We start from the raw sequence: 26,126 nt of genomic DNA, 5'->3' as shown, positions 1-26,126 counted from the left end.
TTGAGAAAATGCCTCAAAAGAAACTTAAAGATTTAAATCTTTTTAAAGGTACCGAAAAGAATGTTACATATAAATACCTTTGTAAGAAGAAAGTACTAGCTATTGAAGATTTTTTTTTATTGCAGCAAAGATACTAAAATTAGAAGTAAGGTCCATTATTAATAGATGGGAACATCGTTTGAACACAACAGCAAGAAAAATGGTTTCCCTGTCTTTCAGAACATGAAAACTGTAAAACTTTTTAAAGTTTTCTTTCAACTGGTTGCAAGCTATTGGTCGCAGCATGGGATAAGTGAGGGAATATGCTGGTCTGTGAATAGTCAGTCTAGAGAACGCTGCTTTCTTGACTTAAAGTATATCAATATTCAGCAAGTTTTGTTCCTCATAATTTGATAAATCAAAAAAGATCCACGTTAGCTCTGGACAAATAGTTGTGTAACTGTCCTGAGAATTATAGCAAAAGTACTGTAATTGCAGTATTAAAATGTTTATTTAGCATAGTCCAAAAAGTAAAAGTCGGTATAATGAGAGGTGGCTTTGGAATATAAATCGTATATTTACTGTCTTAAGGGTAAAAGAAGAACTCGAATAAGCTCTTCTAAAAAAGATTCAAGCCACTTAATGCTCATTTGACTTAACTTCGAGGATTGTAGTGCCAGCAGAATGGCTGAAACATTTTTTTCAGGAAGGGACAGTGTAGTAACATAGTCATTTATAGTATCAAATAGATGCATGTAAGCGTATGGACATGAGGACTACTCTAGAAAGAAGGTAATTCCTGAATGCCAGTAGTTGAAATCTGCAGGGATCTTGTTGCTGCACTTATCAGTACCAGAGGATTACTGGTTTTGTTGTTGTTTGAGAATTATCACATTAATGTCTTGAATTGATTTACTTCAGTGTCTGTAGAGATACTAGTGGCTAAATACCTTGAGCTGTTTGAGAGATGACAAAGGCGTTGGGAAAGAATCCCTCCTTAATGACTGTTGTGACACTAAATGAGGTTGAGATTTGTTCTTTCCCCCTGTAATCACTCCGTCCCTCCCATGCTCTCTCCTTTGTTGGTGCATTGTCCAGCCTCTCCATTAGATTCCAACTGTCCTCCAGGTTGTCTAGGGCAGGTAGAGTTTCTTGCATTTCCTTTTATTCACATGAAAAATGGTCTTGAGAGTTTTTATTTCACTGTAAGTCTTCATCACTTAATGTTTTGTAGAGGACAAAGTGATGTTGGTTTATCATTAATGGAAACTGCCATGGGAAAGGATTTTAGTTAAAATTGTTTGTGTTAGGCACTTTATTCTGGGTGCATGTACAGTCCAAAGCCAAGCTATAGTTTGCTCCTTTTCTTCTTGACATCTCAAAAGTCTTGTGTGCCGTAGTTCAAAATGTAATCAGAGAAAGACAAGAAGGTGGGATTTGGTAATGGTACGGCACAGAAAGAATTCTGGTGGAAAAGCCTTCTTGCAGGAAGAAAGATACTTAGCCTCCAGAGGAAAGTTCACAGAGTATCGCTTTTTACTGGTCTTATTTCTGGAATTCATCTCTATTAATTAGTCCCATAAATTCTTTCCTGGTCATGTTTTTAACATACGTCTTTGCACAGAGTTTTCCTTAACTGTGAGATGTTTCCTTCATGTGTGTTGCACTTTTCTTATCCCATAAGAAGACACTGATTTCTCATAGATGGAAAAGAAAGTGAGTGCAATCAGACAGCAAACATGGTTGGGACATACAAATGCCTGTTACAAATAATCTCTTCTCCTTACTCTTTCTCCTCATTTCAAAAGAGATTTCTTTGTACCTGCTTGTGCTCCCTGTACACTTTTTTTCCAATCCTGGAGGAACCGACCAACTCTTACCATGTTAGGGCCAACACTGTGTATTGTGTCACTCACAAAAAAAGAAGTTCGAGTAGGGAAAGTGGCATCCACCAACATGGCTGAATTATTTTATTTGCTGTCCTAAGGGATGCTGCTAGCTTCTACCAGGCAGTACTGGGAACATTTTCTTATGCAGCTGACTAGGTGGAAACGTTAAGTGCTTCTGTCATACTAATGGGGCCCCAGCGGGGAACTGCTCGATCTTTGGTATGAAGTATCTCTGAAGTAACTTTAGTGTAGTGTATGGAAATTTAGCTACGCAGCTGGGGCTGTATACATTCCTTTCATTGACTGCCTCTGAAGAGGATACAGCAAGACAGATAGTTTTGAAGGAGGCTCTTGTCTGAGGAACCGGGCAAACTGGCTTTTTGCAAGAATATCTTCCTGTTTGTTTTGCTTAGCTTTTTTCTCTTCTTTTTTTTTACCAATTTCATAAACACTATCTGGAATGTTTTGTGACTGTCAGCTTACTTCCAGATGATGCCCACATAGACACTCAGGCTAAATTTGAAATACTTTCAAGTATTGTTACACAATTCTCGCATGTTCTTTGATTCTCAAATGATTGTCACCCATCTTCATTTAATGCTGAAACTATACTGTACAAATGTACTCTGCAGTAGGAAGTTACTGTCAGAGAGTGGATCATTGTAGATTTATTCACAAGTTATTTGTTTACTGTCAATTCAGCAGTATTGCTGAGAAGCAGCTTTACTGTCATTGGCAACATAGTGGGGGACTAACACCCATATTACTCTCCTCATCAAATAGACATGGGATGGTAGCCACAGAGAAAAAACAGGAGGATTTTTTTTTTTTCCTACAAGAAATTTGCCCAACCGTACAAATCAAGCAGTAGCCATTGATGTCACTGAAAAAAACTATTTATAGCTGAAGGGACTGAAGTTGCTCTGCTAACATTTAGCCAAAACCATCGTTTCTACGCAGAGGAAAGCATTCAGCATATAAACTGACAAGCAAGTTCTGGAAGAGAGATGAGTGGAAAATCAGCAGGGAAGTGTAGATAAGAAACGAAAGTCCTTAACTGCACTAACTCTGTGTGAATGCTACCTGAACTACCTGAGGCCGGGCTAGAGGCAGCAGCATGTGAGAGGCAGAAGATTTAACTCACCAATTCAGAAGGATCGACTGCTTAATAAGGTTGACAGCTGATTTGAAGGAGAGTGGTTACTTTAAGATATTTATTTAATGGCCTGGATTTAAGTTTAATTTTACATTGTTGTCATAAACCTTTTTTAGTTGTTTCTTTTTGATGCCTACACACTTCTGTTAGTAGTTTCATAGTGGCAATTGATCATTTCATGTTGTGGTAATCTCTTAGCCCTTCACGGTGATATTCATCACAGCTTTTTCCTTTCATATAAGAAACCTGTAAAAGCTTATTTTTCAGATCTCTTCAGAAGGAAAAACACCGTGTGTGACTCATAGGTCTACTATATTTTGATCCTCGTACACCTCTTTTTATTTTTTGATTAGAGTATCTTTTTGTTATTACTAGAAGGACATATTGTGCCAAATTCTATATACACAAAGTGAAAAAGTTGTCCACACTTCCAAGTATTCATAGTCCTAGCAAGATGTTTGAAATAAACCTTCGCTGTGGTGTCAGCAGGCTTTTGTGGGCTCCAGACAGGGACATGCTGTGGAAATCCATATGCTTTTCCTGCCACCAGCCACAGAACTGTCATTTTTTGCTCTTACCTCACGCCTGCATTGTAAAATATCACATATCCCCTTCAGCTGAGCTTGCCTTTATATAGTTGAAAAAGAGCCTGCAAACATCCCCAAAGTCTGTCCCTGGCTGCTTCTCTTTTAGAGGGTTCTGCCGTAGTAACTAGTGACCTTTACAGAGTTTAATATGACACAAAGTTGGCAAGATCAAGCACTCAAAACTGGGAAATTCCTCGGTACTATTAAGTTGGCGAGGTCTGTCAAGCTGTAAATTCAGAGATAAACCTTAATAAGGAGCGCTTCTCTTTCTGGGGCACATTAAACATAGCTTGATGAAACTTCCATATACAAGGGAAATTAAAACTATCCTAAATGTACTTCATTGCTTAATTAAAAGTGGAATTTGCTGAATTTTGGATGTTTGATCTTGAAGGTGTACTACTGCACTCATGCTGTTCTTTATATGTTGGATGTTTCAGAGTTTCATTTTTGCTCAAGAAAAGAAGATAAGCTGAAAGTAAATGACCCGTGCATGAGTTCTCTTGACTTTACCCACAGAGCTTGTGAATCCTTTGGAACGAGAAGTCCATCTTGGCTGATCTGCAGGTGCCATGCATAAATGTCACTTTGAGATTTAATCCAGTTTTTAAGACATTCTTCACTTCAAAAAGGGAAATTGCTTGTCAATTAGGAGGAAATCATGGCAAACCCTAATTCTTAGATTAAAATGTATCTGCCTAGTGTTATTTTCTGTTATTTTAAAAATTCAAGGCAGTGTAACCATGTAGTTTAACTGCGAGCTATAATTGTTTGGTTTACTGAGTAGTTTGTATCACTGTAGCATCTTCACGCAACACTGTGAGAGCACTCTGCAAACATTAATTGAACACTATGACGCCTCTGCGATGGAGGTAAGTCCTGTTCTCATTCTTCAAGTAGGGAAAATGATGCACAGCCAAATGGGTGGTGCAGTTCCTTGATACACATCTTCTACAACGTAGCCACCTAAAGATGTTTCTGTTCTCTCTCTGCCCAATGATTCCTTCAGCTGTCACAGTTCAAGTGTTTGTGTAGTCTTATGCTTAAATAGGATTAATTCATAAACAGTACGTATTTGTTTTCCTAATCTATTTCATTTTTCTGATTGGGGCACAGCCCCACAGACAGATGGATTGGCATAATTAAAGGGAAAACAACCTATGGGGAAGGAGTCCCTTAAACCATAGGTTAATTAATTGTGCCATAGATGAATGCTATTGGATCCCACTGAAGTAAGCAACAAAACCTCTGTTGGTTTCATCATTGCGGTTTTTGCCAGTCTTCAGCAGAGCCCAAAAGAGAAGCAGATCTCTGGATGCTTACATGCAAAAAAACCCCATTTCTTCCCTTAATGAACAAAAAACCCCTTATTCTGGCCATAGCACGCTGCTTCCTGGCAAGCTTGTATGCTAATAACACAAAACCTAAACATTCTCTAGTTGGAAAAAGTACTTCTTTTTAATCTGAGGATTAAATCACTAATCACAGGCTATTAAATTACAAATTGTTAAATCACTAATTGCAGATATTAAATAATGTCATATCCGAAACAGAGTAAGTAACAGTAAGTTTATATTAAGAAAATGAGATGTCAAAAAGGTGGCTCTGGGAAAGAGTTGTAAAAAACCCAATAAGGCCATATCAGCGTGACGGTAAAGTTAAGATTTGCAGTCACGCACAAGACAGCAGATTCAGTGTTAGCTCTGTACCTCTGCATCTGTACGTCATCATAGAGTTCCTCCATATGTCTTTTATGGTCTTCAGGCTCTTTTGACACCCTTGCAAAACCAGACTGGTTTAATGCATTTCTTTCATTGCGTCTTTCAGCCATGAGGATATTTTTCCCTGGGTCATCTTTTATTTGCAGATGGGTTTGCTTACTTTAATGATAGGAAATAATTATCTTTCTGAATTAGAGGAATTTCTTCCTGTGGTGCTCATCACAGAAAGAAATTTAAAAAGTGAAGTAAAGGTAAATAAGGAAGTAAATAAAATAAATAAATAAGTGTAAAGTAAGTAAACAAGTAAGTAAATTTACTTTAAATCAAGCTGTAAAGTAAACAGGATTTTCTTATCCCCCCTTTCACGTGTGGGAAGCAGAGACTAAAGCCAAACCTTGAATTAACTCAGCCCGAGCACCAGTAGCTCTAAGTGAATTTCTGCAGATTTCAGTTTGTTTATTGTGGCATGAAGACTATCCTGCAAGAGTAGGCTGACAGAGCATTATGCCTTTTACTTAATATCAAGCCAGGAATTGAACCAGCAATTAAGAAGGGAAGGTCTGTCTACATCCTTATTGGTACCTTTGTGCCAGGCAAACTGTGTAATAAAAGTCTTAAAAGTCAAGTGTATGGCAAACAGTTGAATTTTGTTTTTTCTTGGTTCGCTTTGCCTGTCTGCATAGCTGCATTTTTTTCTTGAATTTACAACTTCTGTCAGTCCCATACTTTTAAGAGGCAGTTTAGCTGATTTAGGAAGTGAATCAGTAGGTTTAATGGACTTCACTGATCTTACTTTAAACAGCTAATTTTCAATATCCTTTGGGCTATTTGAGACAAGCAGGAATAGTCGTGCTGGTCTGATCTGATTACATTTCATTGTAGTCTCCAGTGATTGACTATTTAGTACATTTGAATTGGGAGAAAAAGCTTTTTGGTTTTTAGACTGCCAGTTCATATGGATTTCAAGTTAGTAATAGCTGGCAGTGGTTACCATCTTCATGTGATGTCTCCGTGAAGTTAAGTGGGCAGAGTCCAGGTAGCCAAAAAGAAAAAAGAAATAAAATAAGCAATTAAAAAGATGCAGCCAGTTAGAATGAAAGATGTTGGCTTCATCTCAGAGCAGAACTAGCTGCTTGCCTGAATTCTCACTGTACAGCCCAGGCAATCTGAAGGAGCTGTGCAACTTGTGCTGCCCCTAATCGACGGAAGGACTGTCAGTTTGGTCTTATTCTGAGCATTAGGATTAATTTAAAATGTGGCTTATGTACGTGTCTTTGGCCTACATCTAATGTAGCTATTTACTTGGGGGTGATTCTGTTGTAAGAATATTCATGTCGGTGACCAAGAAAAAGGGTTAGGTTTTGTTTAGTTGTATGTGAGATGGTGTCGTTGTTTGACCCCGGCTGTCAACTTAAGCGCCACGCAGCCACTCGCTCACTCCCCCCGGTGGGATGGTGGAGAGAATCGCAAGGGTAAAAGTGAGAAAACTCGTGCGTTGAGATAAAGACAGTTTAATAAGTAAAGCAAAAGCTGCACACGCAGGCAAAGCAAAAAAGGGAATTCATTCACCACTTCCCGTGGGCGGGCAGGTATTCGGCCATCTCCAGGGAAGCAGGGCTGCATCACACGTAACAGTTATTGGGAAGACAAACACCATCACTGTGAACGTCCCCCCTTTCTTTCTTCTTCCCCCAGCTTTATATTGCTGAGCATGACGTCACATGGCATGGAATATCCCTTTGGTCAGCTGGGGTCAGCTATCCCCACTGTGTCCCCTCCCAGCTTCTTGTGCCCCCCATCCTGCTTGCTGGTGGGGTGGTGTGAGGAGCAGAGAAGGCCTTGACTCTGTGTAAGCACTGCTCAGCAGTAACGAAAACATCCTGTGTTATCAACACTGTTCTCATCACAAATACAAAACATAGCCCCATACTAGCTACTGTGAAGAAAATTAACTCTATCCCCGCCAAAACCAGCACAGGTAGACACACGTGAAAATAGCTACACAGTAGGAAAGCGTTGCAGAGCAGACTTTTGGGTCCCCTTTCACCGGTGATACTCCTCCTTATTCTTATCCACATGCAACTGGGGTTCTCTATTCTTTCAAAACTTGATAGCATCAGTTTAGAAAATTGGATTGTCTGATCATGCTGCTTTCTGATGACTGAATAGATACCTGTCCTGTAAACTACTGATTTTTGCAGATACTGTCATATGCCTGTAAGGAAGATGCGTTCTTCTCGAATTGCAGCAACGTATCAAACATGATCTTTATACGTGACACAAAATGTTAATGATCTCTATAAATGTAATGAGAATAAAAAATAAAAATACAGTCTCTCTATGTATTCATTAGAATCTTTAATTCTTTAAATTTTAATTGGCAAAAATTAACTCTTGTCAATTGATCTCATCTGTTCTGTAGTTGGAGGTAATGCCAAAATACTTTCTTGTTCTGGTTTGTTTAGATTGTATAGTTTTGAAGTATTTCCTGTTTTGGCCAAACATCCTCTCTGGAAAGCCTTTGTGAAATTTCAGGGGCAGATTAATACGAACTTTTGGTAAAGATCTACAGTATGCATGTCTCTTTTGACAGACTTCTTTATATAGCCTATCTTTAGATACTACAAGTTTTGTTGTAGATATTTTAAATGTTGATTCTTGTTCAGACTTTGGGACCTGAGCACCTTTGGGAATAGTTTAGATGCTCACAGCTGTGTGGTACCTTTGGGTTTAACACAGTCAGCACGCTTCCTTTCTGTTAAAGCATAAGGTTATTTTCAATGTAGTTTCCTTGAAGCTTCCATTAGAATCAGATGTTAAATTCTGAATTTGCAATCAGAGTCGCTGCTGTGTGGGACAATGGGTGCCTTCCACCCTTGTTCCTCCTTCCATGTCAGCTCACATCCCTTCCAGTTGAAATGAAGTACTAGCTAATCATAAGACGTATAAAGTACTGAAGACAAATCTTCAGAAAGACCTATGCCAACTCCACTGTATAAAAAATTCAGTTGCTCCTACCTTGTGAAAGTCTGCTGTGTTTGTGCATGTGTTCTCATATATCTTCTGTTCAATGTTGCCTAATTTCTTTTGATATCTGACTAACCTCATTGCAGTTTCCTCAATTGTAGAAGTGGCAGAAAACTTTTACATAACATGAACTAATAGCAGCAGGTCTGTTCTGTTCTAGCTGTTGAATTATTCTGCAACTATTATTCAAGTCTCTCAGTATTTGCCGTTTATTTGGATGATTGATGGCAGGCAAATTAGACCACAGGCTCAGGGCAGAGTTAAGTATTTTCTAGTGTATTTTTACAGCATTTGCTGAGATGAGGTCCGGATCACAAATCAGAGGTTTATATCCCACTGCAGTACGTATCATTAATGGTATGCAGTATTGTCCTCTTCAGTAGCATGTAGCATAGCCCTGTTTCTGGCAGTGGTACAGACCCCCTCCTCAGTCTCCTGATAGCAGAGCCCTTTCATGTCTGGTGTGATGTTCCAGGCTGGTATGTGAGGCTTGAGGTTTGCGTCTGCTGGGAAAGGACTTCTGTGTCTCTGCCAGTAGGACTGTGAAGATGCGGTATATGTTTGTCTTTTTCAACTGCAGCACTTCGTAGGTGAGGTCAGGAGAGTGCTTGTTCTTCATTTTTGTGCACCTCTAAGGCCAGATAAACACTGCAATCATTGGTATTTCTGAGTGGGGATGATAGGAATAGGCAGGGAGGTAATTAAAATCTAGATAGTTTTAAAGTATCTGACAGTTCGGCCAGTTAGCATATCTCTTGTATGACTTAGTGAAAGACCGATCTGTGATGTCTGGGTGCCATGAGAAACTAGGCAGCAGAAAGCATCACAAACCTCTCTCAAGTTAAAACCACATGGATTGAACGTGGTTGCACTGTTACTGTCTCTCTGTGTGCTAGAGAATTCGTTTTTCCAGTATGCTTTGTATCTGTGCTGACAGATACTTCAGGTCACTAATTACTTATCTTCTGTTTGAGCTATACCAATGCTTATCACTCTTACTACTTCAGTACTCGGCAGACTTGCAGTTGAAGAACAGATCTGGAAAACAAGGTGAGAGAAGAAAGAAAAAGTGAATACAAGATAGCTTCAGCTGTGTTTGGATGCTTCCTGTCCTTACATGTTATTTATCTGTTGCTAAGCAGATGCAGTAATGCCCCCCCTAGTCATTTATGTAGCTATATGGGTAACTCCCAAATTTTTTTTCCTTGCTTTTGAACTTCTCTTGCAGGGTAGATGAAAGTTCATCAACCCAGTAGTGATACTGAGTTTCCTGTGCCAAAAGAAAACAACTTAGAGTAATACCTACTTTAAATCATGGAGCTGTCAGGGTGACACTGATATTTTTGCTCTTTATCTGCAGAAGCTGGAAAAGTCTGACTTGGACAACTGGGAGAACATCAGAGGACCCCGTCTGTGGGAAGATTCCAGGACTGTTCAGAAGCAACGGCGGGAGGCTCTCCGTCTCAAGACAGAGTGACTGAGCAAACCTATGTCGGTGCCTCTGCCAAAAAAAAAAAAGAAAGTCTCAGGCTGGACTGTCTTATTTTTTAATCCAGTGTCAGGAACAGACATGGGAGGGGAAAATTGCACTGAGCGATTCATGCCGGTGTATATATAAGTAACTGTGAGATGAATCCAAAAGGCACTGTATTATATGAGGTTCGTTCTTTGTATCTATTTGCACAGAGTTCCACAGGCTGTATATATGAATTCTCAATTAAAAAATAGCAGATTATTCTACCAAAAATATCCCGTTGTTTTTCAATCCCCGTCGTTCAAAAGTGAGATGCTTCAGCAAAGAATAACATTTTAGGAGTCACTTGTCAGTACCAGAAGTTCTCATCCTAATGAGGACAACAGTGCTGTCATCTAGATGTGTGTGACCAGATAAATGCTGCTTCAGGGAGCCCCTGCATGACTTCGGGCCCTTCAGCTTGGAAGGGACTCCACAGGCATATGAGCTCATGTAAATCTTCCCTTAGCATTTAATTTTCTTCAGTCTCTAAGTGATGAGGTCCGGTCTTTCTCTCAGGAAGAAGAATCAACATTGATTTTTAGAGAGTTGTAAAGCAATTCATGAAGCATTACATGAAACATCTTAGCCATGTTTTGTGCATGTTTTCTCATAGAGTTGCAAAGACCATCAGAAGGTGTTTCATGTTATCTGGAACAAGGTTGGAGCCATGTGTTTGTGTGTTTCCCTGTTCAATATCATTCATATCTTTCGTTCTAAAAAAATGTAATAACAAATTAAACCAACCAGGAGAGGAACAAGAGGAGCAATACAAGTGTAAGGCAATCATAAATGCTATAGTGAAACAACTGAAAAACTAGAATATGGAGGCATTAAGCTAGACCTAGACAGGAAGGAGATAGGTTTAATTGTTTTGTCATTAGTTTTACCTAAAAGGTAAAACAGTATTAGGCAAATAGATATAAAATAGGGCAAATAAGGAATAATTACAACTGCATACCTTGCTAAGCATTTTTTCAACTCTTAAATTCAAACTCTGGTGCAGTTCCACTAACAGCAACAAGATCGATTGCTCAAAGGACATCAATGCATTGACTACACTGGCAGAGTATTCTCCGAGTTAGGGCTTCTACAGCATCACTACCACTTTTATGGTACTAGCGGGACTACTGGAAATGTTTCTTTACGTTCCTCAGTATAGACCCATCTTGTGCGGACTCGGCAAATTCACTATGTCTTTTCCAGAGGAGACACAAATTCTTTTTGCCAGCCTTGATTGAAGGCGGGGGAAGTTGCCATTGCTTTGCCTATGGAGAGGCGTGATCAGCTCCCAGTCTTGCAACATGGGCTCACAACGTGGACCAACACTACCGCTGAAATAAGCATGTGGCGTTTTAGGAAAAACATGAGTAGGAAAAGCTACCCCTTCCCCCAGGGGAAAAAGCAGATATTTCTCTTCCATGAAGCCCTTAGTCTTATCGGTTTTCTTGAAGAACAAAACACTCACTGAAATACCCTGTTTATTTTTAGTAGCTTGATATCCAGCTATTTTGGGAATGGTCATCTTATTTCAGCAGGTCTGGAATGTGGTTTTAAATAATTTCTTCTATGGAGAACACTTTTTATGTCGTAACTTAGGACCCAGTTTTAGTTGGTTGCTTGCTGGTTGTGGGGTCCCCCCACCCCTCCCTTTTTCATAGGCACTACATTCCGTGCAGTTTCTGAGGGCTTATTTGTAACTACCTTTGAAGTGGCATCTCTGAAAAGTGATGGATTTATCTTAGTATTTCTGAGAAACATGCAGTTGGGAAACTTTCCAACTTGCCCTTTTCTTCAACCTCCCTTTTAAGAGATAGCCCATATCCCACTTATTTTGTTTAAATACTGTTGACTCATTTATGAATTAAAAAAACCCAACACAATAACTTTTGGCAGGTACAGAAGCTGTACTTTTCATAAAATGGGGAGAGCTATTTCACCAATAACTCGTTATTGCCACGCACTTGGACAATGGCTTCATGTTTTATGCTGTGCTTTTCTTAGCCATTGAATTGGAAATAATACTTACGAAAGGCATGTAGAGAGTCAATTAAAGTCTCTGAAGTTGTTGTGCATCCTAAAGTAGAAGGCACTTCAGAAACGTGCAGAATTATAGCTCTCAGCACTAGCGAGAGAGGCAAACTTCAGTTGGTTCAGGACTCATGCGTAGCTTGGCTGCTTATTGGAACTATCCTTTTGAAAGCCATGTTATAGCCCTTTTGGTTATCTCGAAGGCACCTGGGGACAACCTTGTTGAATTCCTGAATTGTTATTCTAAACATCTGTGGCTGGGGCAGGGTGTCAGAGGTAATGAAATACAATTGTTAGTCTGAGACACTGATTGACATTTTGGCATCCTCTTTGGTAACTGGCATGTACTGATGTGAGGGGAATGAAAACAAGGCTTTAGTGAGAGGTGTGAAGTATTAAAGGGGTAAAAGAGAGGACTGAAGAAGCCAGATCTAGTCAGTGTTGCTGAAATCAGAAAGAAAAGAAGGAAGTCTGGCTAGGTGTCTCTGTGTATGTGGACTGAAAAATCAGTTTCAAAATCCCTGTTTTGACAGTAAAGGAGAAAGTGTTTATCTCTCAAAGAAACTGTGGCAAGTTTGGTCTCTGGGATCTTCCATACCAAGAAAAGCAGTAGGACATGAAAGTGGAGGGAATCTGGGGCACCTGTCTCCAGAGATAGGGAGAGCTCAGTGTCGCACCAGCGGGTATCCGTCTGGATGCTTCCCAGCAGCAGCTATCTGCAGCCCAAAATGCTAACCAGATCTTTGAATGAGATCAGCCCTGTGCTTATTGAGTGTGTTTCTCCTATAGCATTTTGAATTTGCAGAGTCATGGATCACCCAAAAAAGAAAATGCTCAATATTTTAGTTCAGCTGTAACACAGATGGAGAGGCTTAGTGAAAGCTGTAGCTACTGTGAAACAAAAAAGGTTGCAAAACATGCTCAATAGCATAGCAGTTGAATTTCAAAGCTCCTAAATACATCTGGATGAGCAGCTGGGTGTTAAAAACTTTTAGAATCAAAATACAGAGAACGATCTTGCCAATAGTGATCCTCCAAGGTCCTGGAAATGGCTCCAACTACCCAAAGAAAAGGTAGGTTTTGGCGTAATAAGAGACGAGCGATGGGAATTTTAGACCAGAATATAGTATGCAGAAACTTCTGAAAAACAACTTAAACATACCCCATCGTCAGCTGGAGACCAGTCCCAAAAAGCAGAGGGAGAAATGCATTTCTTCACAGAGAAGCAGCAACTTGGAGTGATTTAAAGGTCACTGTTCATTGGATGTTTTATATGGACACTTTTTGTTTAACTGTATATGCATGTGTCTAGGTGAAATTTAAAACAGTAGGTTTCACCTTCTGAATCGCAGAATCACAGAATGGTCGGGGTTGGAAGGGACCTCTGGAGGTCATCTAGTCCAGCCCCCCTGCCAGAGCAGGGTCACCTAGAGCAGGCTGCACAGGACCCTTGTACTTCTTGATGATCTTTTTTTTTTTTTTTGCTCTGAGTTGCCGTGTTTGAATTTCCAGCACAAGTCCAGGGCAAGTTTCATTTGTATATCTTGTATTTTCCAGAGGCTTTTCTTTCTGCAAGAAATGCGAAAGCCTAATATTATCCTTTGCTACTTACTGCTTTATGTCCACTGGAAAAAATACGAGAATAAAGAAACAGAGAAAAGAAGGGAATGATCTGAAGTCTTAGGAAAAGCAGAATAACTATGTTTACATGAAGATGGTCAAAGAATTTTCCATAAAGTTTTATGGTTAGAAAGGCTGCTTTTTGTCACTGTTTTCAGTGGAAAACCTCTTTTCATCCTTCAGTGGAGTAAGGTTTGGAAAAAAAATTCCACTCTATTTTAGACTAGCTAACTAGAAGGCTTTAATTAAAGGAAGGTAATTGCTTACTGTTAGGCCTTCTTTTCCTACTGACTTGCAGCCAGCCTCAGCCAACACACAAATAGTCTCTAGACTTAGAAACAAAAACTCCATGCAGATGTTTTTCTTAAACTTGTCCTCACCCCAGGAGCCCAAAGGAGGCTTTCATAGCACTGGAATCAGACCGACCATATTTTCTTGTTGAACATGTGCTTTAACTGCATGTTTAACTCTCTTGCTTAACACAGACAGGCAATTAAAGTTTCACCCTCACCATCTCCGTGCTGCTTGAGAGGTGTGTTAAAATTAGATTCAACCAAAGCAGCAGCTGGTAGTGCTGCAGAAAGGACGTGTAAAATATGGTTATACATTGCAAACATGAAAAGAAAAGTAGCGTATGTGTCATAGTCACAGGTCATTTGAGAAAGAAAAGAAAAATGATCCAAAAACCAGAAACAAGGGAGTACTGTATATTGCCAGTGCCTCTGTAGAAGAAACTTATGCACCTTCACCCAGCGTACTTGGAGTCTGGCTTGATGTGCTTCAGTTGATGGTAAAAATGACCGTGCTTATTTACTATGTCTGTTTCAAGGTAGTTGATGAGATCGTTGATGTTCAATCCCAACTCCATCCTGGGTGTTCAGTACCAAATCCATTATGGTATCAACCTCAAGGAGGCTCAGTGGCTCCCAGGAGTACGGCTTAATCCCAGGCAGAATCAGGGGTAAACCCATCTCTCTGCCCCACACATCCTTTCTCCCTCCTCTTTCTGTCCTGTCTTCAAGTGTTCCTCCTAAAAAGTAACAGCTCAGTCTCCGAGCTGCTCTTTTCTAATGGAGCTGGCTGTAAAACGTCACCGTCACCCTCTTTTTTTTTTTTTTTTTTTAAAGTTCATTGTCTACCAAGAATTGAAGAATAGTGGTTTCTAAATTAATTTGAAGATGACCTGTGAAATGTAAGCTCAGAAACACAGACCCAGTATTATATCCCCTTAAGTATGGCACCCGGCATACACTGAGTCTCTTTTTATCTTTAGATACACAATGCTGTGCTCTCTATTTTATGTACAAAGGAAATTAAATGTACTTTTTTCTTTAAAAGATGAGATCTTCATCCATCACCAGCTGTCAGTTCCTAATAATGTTGCCCAGAGAAGTGTTATCTGTGATTTAGTGGCTTTAGTGGACTATCTTTGGTTGAATAGAGGACAGTAGAATAAAATTTCAGCTTAATATAGCTCTTTTCATACTCCTTCTGAATAAACAGAAGAAAAGAGGAAAGCTAGAGCAAAGAATCTTGGGTTCCAGGCTCAAGTTTCTTCTGTTTTGCAATAGATGGGGCATTTTAAGAAAGAAAAGGAAGGGAAATGAAAGTGAAAAAAAAAAAGGAAAGAAGAGAAAAAAGAAATGTGGAAAGAAAAAAGCTTAGGGACAAAAATAGTAATAGAAAACAGAGTGTTCTTTCTGACTGGTCCCTCTGGATAGAGTAGGAAGGAAAATTGTTTCTGTCTCAGGAAAAACTTTTGAGCTCAAAAAATACTCATCTCGAGTCAGAACGAAAAGTGTAATATTTTGCAAGCTAGTGATTTTAGAAATACTTTTATTTGGGTGAACCGCAATGTTTTATTTCGCTTTTCATGTTTTTCCATTCTTGATTCTTTTTCCTTAGGTAGCTTAACTCTGGAAATGAAAAAACACCACTGATCTTAAAAGCGTGTTTTTCGCATAAAAGACTGTCAGCGCAAAATGTTTCAACAGTTTCCAAAACTTTTCACGAAAAGTGTTCCCAATAAGAGTAAAGATCTATCGAAATAGATCCCTCTCAATGAACAGGTTGCAAAATGTCCATCAACCAGCTTAAGGAAAAAAAATAATTGTGAAAGATCTTCTATCAGCTGTTCCAGACAGTTCCTTCATTAATTAGTGAACGCTGATGGTGCTCGCTGGCGAGTGTGACTGCACACCTCTGTGGCTGCGTACGCCAGCGTTCTCCCCACCAGATGCGCACACCTGCCTTCGGAAAGCTGCACGCTTGTAATTTAACAGAGGATTTTGCTATTCAGTAAGTCATAAGAAAAGACCTACCCTTTATTGCATCCAATATTCTGCTATCCCAGGTGGTGACATTAATTTTTACATAAACTGATGAAGTAGCCTCTAAAAAGTAGTTCCCCTTCCCCCCTGCTTTTGCTAATACTACCACCTGCACTCATTTCTGTTTAGTTCGTCTGAAATGATGCCATTTTTTATTAGATATTCAAACGGAATGCTCACACGTCATAATATAAGAAGAAACCCAACATTTTTCCCAGTCTACAAAAAGGCATCGCCCCTGTTTAAGTGCTAGGTGTAGGGTTTCCATCATTTCAAGTTACCTGTCTAGCAATAAATTGGCAATCAAAGACAGAATGACTCCAGTCCTACTCATGGTCATATATATTTGAAGTGACTATAGTCCATCCAATTTTGGAGTCACGTCTTACCATTATTTGGCTATCCACCCCACTGCAGATGCTTTTTTGCGTTACAGTCATCTTGGCTGGGCTGTAGACATGACTAAAGTTAAACGTATATTTTCAGTGCAAAAGTCTGAGATGGCACATCTCTTATACGGGGCCTTTCAGGCTGTGTGCTCCCTGTGACACGCAAACATCCTTATCGGCCGGGGTGGAGTAATAGGCAGCAACATCGTATGGTTTATTTTTACCGTCCTTTAAATCAAGATGAACTTGAATGCAGTTTGGTCAAATTTTTAAAAGTTCACCCTGGCCCTGATATGGGGTTTTTTTGGAAGGTTTAAAAGTGAATCATGACAGACAGCGTTTTGCAACTTGACTTGGGGAAGTCACTGCAGAGGAATAGCTGGGATTATTCATGGTCTGTTTCAGTTTAGCTAAAACCCCCTATATTTTAAATAATCAGAAATTTAAATTTCTAAAATGCTTGTTTGTATGTCTGTTTTAGTGTATCTTCCATGACCAACATAGAACATGTCCTTCTTTGTTAAGTGGACTGAGGTTTCTAACTAATCCAGGTTCTTCAGACTTTGCAAGAAAAAGTTGGATATGGGAATCTGTGCTTTCTATGGACAGACCCAGTTGGCTGGTCAGGGATTTTAAATATGAATAGGAGGAGGAGACCTTTATCTCTTATCTTTTGTCTATTCAAGAAGATTTCTTACCCCTGTAATGGATTATTTGCAACAGAAATTAAAAATTGAGCAGTTTTTGTCCCTTGAAGCTACACAGCGTCGTGCAATGTTATCTGACAGGTCCATTTTTCTAACACATATTGCACATGATCTTAAAAGTGCAGATATAATTTCCTGGTGAAGCCAGATTTGCACATTCCTACCTTAGATTAACCCCACTAACTTGCTAGTATCCTCTGCATGTATCATATCATACAGGGGTCTCCCAGTTATTTATCCCTGAGGTGTCTATTTTTTCCCCATCTTCTTTGCTAGCAGTAGAAAGATGCGCAGTGTTTTCTACAACCCCCTAAGCTTAAAAACACCAATATTTCTTCACCCCAAAAGGATATTTTCTTCATATTTTTTTTTCTGTTGCTGGCAGACGCTATCCACTTTAACTGCCACATGTTCTATACAGTCTTCTTGCTTTTCCCTTTCTGTGTGTTCATGTAATGCAGGAGAACAGGTGTTAGTTCTCTTCTGTGCTCTGTCTAGAGATACCGTGATCTAGGAACTCCTGCAGCAGTCGACCGAGCTGCTTCTGTGCCTTATTCTTTTGTCCTTGGAGAAGTGTCTTTTGCCCTTGGAGCATTCACTGCTCTCTGCTTTCTTTGCATGAAGAGGTGTAGCAGAAGATCTGAAATTTGGAAAATACATAATACCTTAAGGTCTCTTGTGTGTTGCCATATGACTGCATACATGGTAGCTCCATGGAAGTCAAGTGCCTAGGCAAACATCAACATCAAGGCACATGCAGACAGTCATCACCTTGTTCAAGGGTGGATGTCTACCAAGGTGGGTGTTGAATTGTGCTCCACCGCTTCTTCTCTTTCACCGGTCTTGGAAGTCACTTAGATGATGAGTTTTGATCACTTTGCCTTTATAAGGCTGGCTTCGGGTGAGCTAGATCCCAAGAAGTCCCCGCATTTAGTAAGCAGTCTGGGGAGGTCCACTTTTGGCTTTCATGGAAGTTAAGACAAAACCTTTGGATGGGTGTTTGCAAAACCAGTGAGGGCCTGTGTTCCTCTGCTAGTGCCCTCGAGCCGCTCCCCCTGAACATTCTGTGACAGGGTTATGGGCTCTGAAAGAGTGTGAAAATTAGGGCAGCTCTGATATTGCCTGATATTTTTAATTTCCTGTTTCTTCTTTCTCTTGAAAAGCTGCTGACTCTCTTGGCTGCTTAAATAAAGAATATCTCAGTAAATTATTATTACAAAGATCAGCAAATATCTTACTCTGTCACAATGGTATTTAGATGATAGAAATTGCAATACTAGCATTGCCTACTACAGAGGTAATGTATCTAAGCTACCTTTCTGAGGAGGGGAATCGCAGCACGGAAAAGGGTAAGTCCTACTATCAGCTTTCTTGGGCAGGACTGAATGCAGTCCCGTCTGCTGGATGAAATAAGCCAAGGGAATACATCTTTCTTACTTCAGAAGCAAAGTTTTGCTTAGACCATCCTTCAGACAGAGCTCATGTTGTATGGGCAATAAGGTCAGAGGATCCATAGTCCCCTCCAAGTCAAGAGGGAGCAATAAAAAGATATTTTCTGCCATTACAGATAACCTTGTGTACAGCAAGGGCATGAACAGTGTGTCAGCAAACTGGCCCTGCGAGACTACTTTATTGATGCTGCTTCAGGTTTCTTGTAACATGCAAAATAGCATTATTATTATAGAAGAGAACTGGCACAGACCTTTCAGGATTACGTATTAAGAGCAGCAAGTCAAATACCATCTGCCTAATGTGATAAATTCTAAGCATTATTCCAAAGAGGTTTGCCTGAATCTCCTGTGCCGAGTGCACAGAGGCAGCTGCCAGTCGCTTTCATCCTCAGTCCCCTTCCCGTTATCGTTTCTTGGCCTTTTGGCTAAGATCAAGTGCAGTATCAGTTGAAGTCTTGGCATGTCCTCTCTTTGGGGACTCTCTCCTGACCTGGCAGCGGGCTGGGCTCAGTGACCTCCTAGCTCTTTTCCATCTGTAACTACTATCATCCCTGCTTTTTAAGAGACCTGGCAGCTTTTAGAAGTCAAGTCCCCTTTAACGTGCCTTGCAGTTACAGCTGAAAGCCATTGGCCTGAATTACTTCTGTTTCAAAAGGCAGGTGGTCCTCTGCTTTTTAAAGTGGGGGGAATTGCAACATAGCTGGAGGGTTTGGGTCTCTTCTGTTGAAGGCCAACAAAGAAAACATTTATATGTAATGGGGGATTTTTTTTTCAAAATTCTTTTAGTGCTTAGAGGAAATATAAACCAAACATTTTTGGAAGAAGATGATGCAGGTAAGTCCTCAGAGAGCTTTACACCCCTGTATCAATGTGGTTTTAGGGCCAGGCAACAAATATCTCTTACATAGGAAGACCATAAAAATTGTGATGGTAATACAGTGATAATATGTCCATGTTTTTCTAGTTTTGGTAGTTGTAAACTTCCTAAATCCAAAGCTAAGTATCCACAAGGGACACTGTAATTGCTAGCCAGACTTGGTGCCTAAAGATCTTACTTAACCCTGGCTTTTATACAAAGGTCTATTAATTTGTGATGAAAAAAGTTTGTTAGGCACGCAGAATGAGGGGAAGATGCTGATACCCCAGATAAAAACCTTTGGATGTTATTTTATCTGGGATTTTGTTGGGATGCTGGGTTTTGTTGTGGCCTGTCTTCCTGAGTTGTGACCCGTTCTAACCGCTGTGACAGGAGGTGGGTGCCTCTCTTAGTGCCTATGATATAATGCAGGTGACATGTCCCTTCCTTCCCTGTTTGTTTTTCATCTGGATGCAACTGCAGCAGTCTAACCTCCAAGTGAGGTTAGCAGATTTTGGCCAGAGATCTGCGCATGTTTTTCAGGCGAATGCTTCTTGGAGCAGTCCGTGCTTTGCTTTCTGTAGTGGGCCTGCCTCGGGGATTATATAGTGGCATCAGTGTAATTACATGATGGGGGGGGTGGGGCGGGTTGTGGTTTGTTGGGTTTTTTCTTTGCCTAAGTCACTTATGGAACAGGAAATCATATACATTATCTCTGGAAGAGTCCATAAAAAGAAATAGCAGAACCTTGTGTGTAACTCAAAGGAATTTCACTCCAGCATTTCTACATCAAACCCGGTAACTTTGGGGTATCTTCCAGTCTTTGTGTTGGGGGAGATCATTAAAAAAAACTCCACCCTTGTCCCTGCAGCTACCCTTTGCAGAGAAGGTACATGGAGGATATTGCGAACTTGTCTTCCACCTAGGAAGGGCTGGCCAAGTACCCTCCAAAACAACTTTTGGGGAAGCACCAGCCAGCTCTACATCCCTTGGCATAGGGAGGGATGTAGGAGACTTCTGCTACAGGAAACCTCTGGCTGGCTCTTGTGGGAAGGCAGCAATGTCTTCCAGAGACTTAGTCTCTCAGCTGCTTTTTGTGTCAAAGATCTGTCTTGTCTAATGACAGAAGTTGTGGGAGTCCAGGTTTTGTTCACTGTCTCTTGCTGCTATTTTTGGGATGTGATTTGTCTATTTTGGTTGGCTGGGCATGGAGGGAGTGTTGCTGTGCTTTAGGGAACACTGCAATTAGATCCACTTAAAACAATTGTGATTAATAATTATGACTTTTGTTACTAAAAAAGGGAAAGGTAGAAATAAATAATGAACAACAGTTACTTTGAAGGCAATCTCTGTGTCTCTTTGAAGAGCTTTGAACAGACCAAGGGGCATTTGGGCTACCCTTAGGGGACAGCAAAGTCCTCATTTCCATACGTGGCAGTGAGCCTTGCTCCAGTGTAAGTAATCAGATGAGTTCTCTGACAGAAGAACCGCATTTACCAGTTGGTGACTCTTGTTTGGTAAATCCCAGATAACTGCAGCAGCTGGGCAAATCTCAACTGCGTTCCAAATAATTAGCAAAAGTATTTGAATCAACAATGGCAGGGAAGCTACTGAAACAGCTTTCCCGAAACAAATCGGTGAATAAACACTGCAAGTTTTCAGTCCAAGTGAAATCTATTTACTGAGCATCGCTTCTTTCTCCCTGCGAGTGCATGGCCTCAGGCCTGCGATGTCTAACAGAAGCTGTCACTACCTGAAATGGCACTTCATTATCCCATTAGAAGCCGAACTAGAGGAGTGTCACGCTAGCTGCTGGCCCCATTTGCCAGCCCGTTTGCCAGCCTCGTGCTCCTCCTGATGTCGCGGTCGGGGGATGTCTTGGTGTCAGGAAATAGTGCCGACCTGAGAAGCCGCTGCTCTGCAGAGCTGGCTCGCTGCAGAGATGGGCTGGGGACACCACACGGAGCCGTGAGCCTCGGTGCTGGGAGGGCAAGGCACTGCTGGCTCCTCAGTGGAAGAAAAACATCTGTTTTCTTCAAGTTTCTGTAGAAATGGAACATGCCGTGCAGTGAGGGCATGGCAGCCTTGCTGCCAGTCTCTCGCGGGTGCCGCAGCTCCATGCCTTGGTCCGGGCGGGGCTCCTTCGCTATCAACAGCCCGTCTGTTCAGGGGGCAGAGAGGGTGCTGGCTGCGCCGTCCTTGTGGCAGCAGTGCCGCAGGATGTCTTTGGAATGTCTGTTTGAAACACTTGGTATCTATTTATATACACACCCATTTGTATATATAAAAATATATATATATTCCGTTCACTTTTGACTTTGTTTCGTAGAAGCTGAAAAACTGTTTCAGTTGTCCCAAGCACATGTGAAAGTGTGTTTAAAGTAAAGTTATCTCTTTAAGCAATGAGTTCTTATATCCTGTAATCAAAACAGAAGGTCATCTTTCCTCTGCTTAATTTTTTTGGAGAGGTAACTCGCGCTCCTGAGTTTCCTAGGGAACTCGCTTCCACATTCCCAAAGGAGTAATTCATTAGCCCTTAATACAAATTTTATACTTAAATGAGCTCTGATTGGTAGCTAGAATATAAAGTGAGTGTGCTGGTTTTGTGCGTAAAGAGGTCCTCTTCATCTGACCTTGCTATGAAGTCTATATGGGGCTTGCGTGCTGCTGTAAAACATCCACCTTAAAAGGGTTTTCTGAAGTGTAAGAGTAAATGTCTGATTTTAAGCAAATAAAAAATGTTGGGACTACAAAAGATGTGGTTAAAATGTTTTGAGTTGTCAGTTTCTTCTATGGAATTTTGGAAGAAAATTTTGGAGTGCTTATGAAAAGCAATATCTTTCAATAGTCCCTCACCTGTGCGTGTACAAATCAGAGGCATAAGGTGTTTTCTTCTGAAAGAGCAGTGAAAAAGCAATGTCGGTCCCTGAGTTCTGGGATACTGACAATGATCCTGAGTGGAAATATTTGTATTTTCTTAATCTTACTAATACAGAAGTGTTTCATGGAATCTGTTGCTTGAGGTAAAATTCTCCTGCTAACAAGTGAGGTCTTGTACCAGACTAATGTGACCTGGGCTTAGATTAAAAACAGCCATGTTGCTGGGTTTTCTTCCCTTTTGATCGTCTGTTGTTGAGATTTATTGCCTGCCATTTATAGCATTTGCAACTTGCAATTAAGGCTTCTATTTTGAATACCTAACACATAAGCAGGAATTACTGTAACTTAGTATTTGGATATGTCTTTCAAACTGTAGCGGAAAATGTTTCAGAGATGAGGTAAAAGCATTTAAAGCTAGAGAAACTTTATACTGACTTGATGTTATATGAATAAACTGTAATTTTTGAAAATACTTTCCCATCAGTTTGAAGAGCTCCCCTGCACAAAGTCTGTCTGATATCAATCATAGGCTGACTCTTTTTTTTTTTTTTTTGGCAGAATTGCTAGTACATTGAGCATTTGGAGCAAGAAAAGTGTAACACTTGTATAATTAACTCCTCGTTATCTAAACCCTCCTGTTTTTAAACACTAAGGTGGCTTTGTGAACTAGAGACTGATTGGACATTCATCTCCGGTCTGCGATGAGTATTGGAGCATCCATGAGCTGTATTCCCTGGAAGGACAACTTACCCAGCCTGTCCTTGGCTTCCCAGGCCCCTCTCTCCCCAGGGACACCCGGGGTGGCAGGCTGTTGGCAGGGCTCTCGTGGTGCCTCTCCATGGGGAGGCTTGTGTTTTGGGGGGAGCATCTGGCTGCTGCATGTGTAATGAACCCCAGCTCTGTGTGTCTGATGTATACTCAGTTGTATGGCAAGGAACAGGCTGTGAGGGCTTCAGAGAGCAGCTGAGGTGGCCAACAGCATGGGAAATCTGGGCACTACTGGGCTAGACCTTCAATCATGCTGAAGAGCTGGTACATTGAAGGATGGGCAAGAAAAAGGCTCTCTTCCCCTTGGCTGGGCTGTAGGAGGGCTAACTGACAGTCATCCACAGAACTAGACTAGACTATAAGTCTGTGCCTTGCTTGTTAATGATGTGTAAAGGAAGAAGATAATGAAAAGAAAGAAACACTCTTGTGTCCCGTCCTGTCCCCCATACCCCGAACGCCTTTCAGATTAACTCAGTGTTTGTTGGCTAATAGGAAAGCTGGAAATTCAGTTCCACCAGAGACGGGGGAGTGGAATGAAAGCCCATGTGTATTTTTAGCATCCCTTGTAATCATGTCACCTTTTGAAATAAAAGCATCAGTGCATTAGAGTGGAGGAATTGGGGAGAGGACATGTTCTACCAAGAGAAATGTCATGCTCAGAGTGGATTGGTTGAGTTGCGCATTGACTGAGTGACATTGGCGCTGGCCAGAGCAGACCTGCCTCCTCCCCCTCCCAGCTCCACAGCTTCATTTACCTTCCTCCTCCACACATCTCTGCTGGCTGTCTCTTCACTCATCTCTTCCCAGGTGATTCTACCCTCCAAATTCTATCCAGCTGGAATAAAACTTGGCAGGCGCAAGATGCTTTGGGGTGTTCACCCAGAGTCCTGCCCAGAGGGTAGGCAGCCCTGGCAAGGTAGCATCGTATGCCTTAATGGAAGGTACTTAGCAGTGCCTTTTTTCTTTTATCTTTTTGCCTAAGAAGAAAGCAGATCTAACACAAGGAAGAGAGGAGGAAGGCATCTGTTCAACAACGAATGTTTATTTGCTGTTCACCTCTGAAATGCCAATGAGCATTTGTGCTGTCTAGTTTGAGCTAACTATTGGCCTTGGAGAAATTACTGATGCTGCTCTTGAACGAAATTGTCCCTTACTTCCTAAGGAGGTAGAAAAGGTCTGTCACAGTCTCCCTCTGCAATCATGGATAGGTCACGTCATTGCTCTTCTACATCTCAGAAAAGGGAATAATTCCCCTTTACTCCCACCTTTTGCCTAGCCTTCGTAGGCTGGTAAGAAGGCAAAACCTAGTTTCTCTGCGTTCACACAATAATCAAAATAATGGTCCTCTGCACTGGATACGTTTCTTGGTGCTGTTAGCATGCACCTCAAACCATTAGAGTTCACTCGTAGCTGTTTGCCCTCTGCCCCCTGTCTCGGCGCCGGCAGGGACGTGCAGGCACCAGCTGGTTTGCACTGTTTTTTCATCATGTGATTCAGCACCGAGCGGGATATTTTCACCCCTGGGAGGTAAAGAAGCAGGAGGAATTCAACTGCTTGAGGAGGGTTGACTGTCACATGCCAGGCCATTCATTGCAGCTCTCTGTGCCTTGGTGAAGGTACTCCCTGTGGCTGAGGTGACCTTCCTTACCAAGCAAGGCAGATCTGCCATTAGTGCTGTTATCTTTTAATCCAGTTGTCCAGGGGCCTCCTTTATGTGGCCAAGAGTGGTGGACAACCCTCTGCTGCTTCCCTTGAGCATTATGTTAAGTCCATTTTACTGGCACCAGCGGAAGTGTGACGTTTCTTCAGTGTGGCAAGGCTTTGGTCTCATGTCTACCTCCTGCTGCATGACAGCCACCCATAAAATTAATTAAGCCATGGTTCTGGCTTCCTCCTGGGTCTTGTGTATCTTCGCTTGATACAGAGCTTCGTGACTTGACTGAAGGCAGAAATGGAAAACTTCACACTAAGAGTATGGGGGTTCCCTCAGTGAGCAGCAAGCCTGCATGGGCAGCAAGCAAACATAGAGTCATAGAATAGTTTGGGTTGGAAGGGACCTTAAAGATCATCTAGTTCCAACCCCCCTGCTGTAGGCAGGGACACATCCCACTAGACCAGGTTGCCCAAAGCCACATCAGTGGAGGAAGCTGACCTGGGCTGGAAGGCAGCCTGGTCCTGCAGCCACGGTGCTGCCCCTGGAGCTCCTGGGACAAGACATGTCTCTGTCCCTGTCTCCCAGGGCTAGGTGATGCTCCTTCAGCACCTGGGGAGGGGTGGGGGTTCAGAGGCAGCCACAGGCAGGCTGACTGCCCACTGATGCTCACTACTCTTTTTTAAAAAGCCTGATCAGAGATGAGGAAATCTTTCAAAGAGTAAATGTGGCTTTAATAGATTACCTTCTTGCCCCCCACCCCCCAGGCAACAGACTCATCAAAAGGCTCCCAAGACACACACAGACTTCTTTTTTTTTTCATTTTACCTGGTTACTAATGATGACAGTTTCTGTTTGCACAGCACTCACCTAAGGATCTCCAGATATTTTTACCAAGGTGGCTGTCTTATTTTTAACCTAACTTTATAGGCAGTGAAACTAGGCAGGTTTGTGCAACAAACTCCTTGCAGCGCAGCTGTGCCGGGGTGAGAAGAGGTGAGCTGGCTGGGTGCTGGAGCCGGGCTGGCAGATGGAGAGGTGCAGAGTTGCTGGGGAGGCTTTAGGGCTGCCTGCTGCAGTGCGTGGATGGGGCCGGGCAGCCCTCCTCAGCCTGCGTCTGTCCTCCCCGCCATCTACCTTTCTTCTAGCGAAAGTGGGTTGTTCTCATCCAGAGTTGCGCTCACAGTGACTTGGGATTGTTGTACAAATTTGGGGCATGGATTTATACATCCAGTTGTGTGCACACCGGTACGGTACCTTGCTAAAGTATTCCCAGTGCTGCCCGAGCAAAGCCTCTCCACCTCCCCAGCGAGTTTTGGCCGAGTTAGGGAGCAGCCCTGCGTACACATAAGAATTTGCTGAAGGGACTTACCCATCAGTTAAAGCGGAATTACATGCTTAACTTACTAAATTACTCTAGGCTTTGCTTAAATGTGTAATTAAGAATTATGTACTCAAAGATAACCACTTGTAGGGCTGGGGCTTGCTGTCCTGCTTCCATTCCCCTAACAACACAGGGCAAATTACTGTGCTTTTGTGTTTTTCTGCCCGGGTAATGTTTCCAGCCGCTG

General features: G+C 41.6%; 1 protein-coding gene across 7 annotated transcripts in view; it reads left to right on the top strand.

Moving 5' to 3' along the window:
* The window catches only part of LOC128909421 (cytochrome c oxidase assembly protein COX16 homolog, mitochondrial), a 51,929-nt gene extending 41,823 nt beyond the window's left edge, over positions 1–10,106 (top strand). For 6 of the 7 annotated variants that reach the window (XM_054201073.1, XM_054201072.1, XM_054201076.1 and 3 more), the window contains 3 exons: positions 4,052–4,178; positions 4,414–4,483; positions 9,720–10,106. In XM_054201073.1, the coding sequence (XP_054057048.1) occupies positions 4,052–4,178; positions 4,414–4,483; positions 9,720–9,836 (314 nt within the window). In that variant the 3' untranslated portion in view covers positions 9,837–10,106. The remainder of the gene's footprint in view (positions 1–4,051; positions 4,179–4,413; positions 4,484–9,719) is intronic. The other variant, XM_054201079.1, reaches the window with a different exon arrangement.
* The last annotated feature ends 16,020 nt before the right edge of the window (positions 10,107–26,126 follow it).

The sequence above is a fragment of the Rissa tridactyla genome, chromosome 4 (genome assembly GCF_028500815.1).
Source record: "Rissa tridactyla isolate bRisTri1 chromosome 4, bRisTri1.patW.cur.20221130, whole genome shotgun sequence".
Taxonomy (NCBI): domain Eukaryota; kingdom Metazoa; phylum Chordata; class Aves; order Charadriiformes; family Laridae; genus Rissa; species Rissa tridactyla.
The sequence above is the reverse complement of the archived record's forward strand: the minus strand, read 5'-3'. Positions and strand labels throughout refer to the sequence as shown.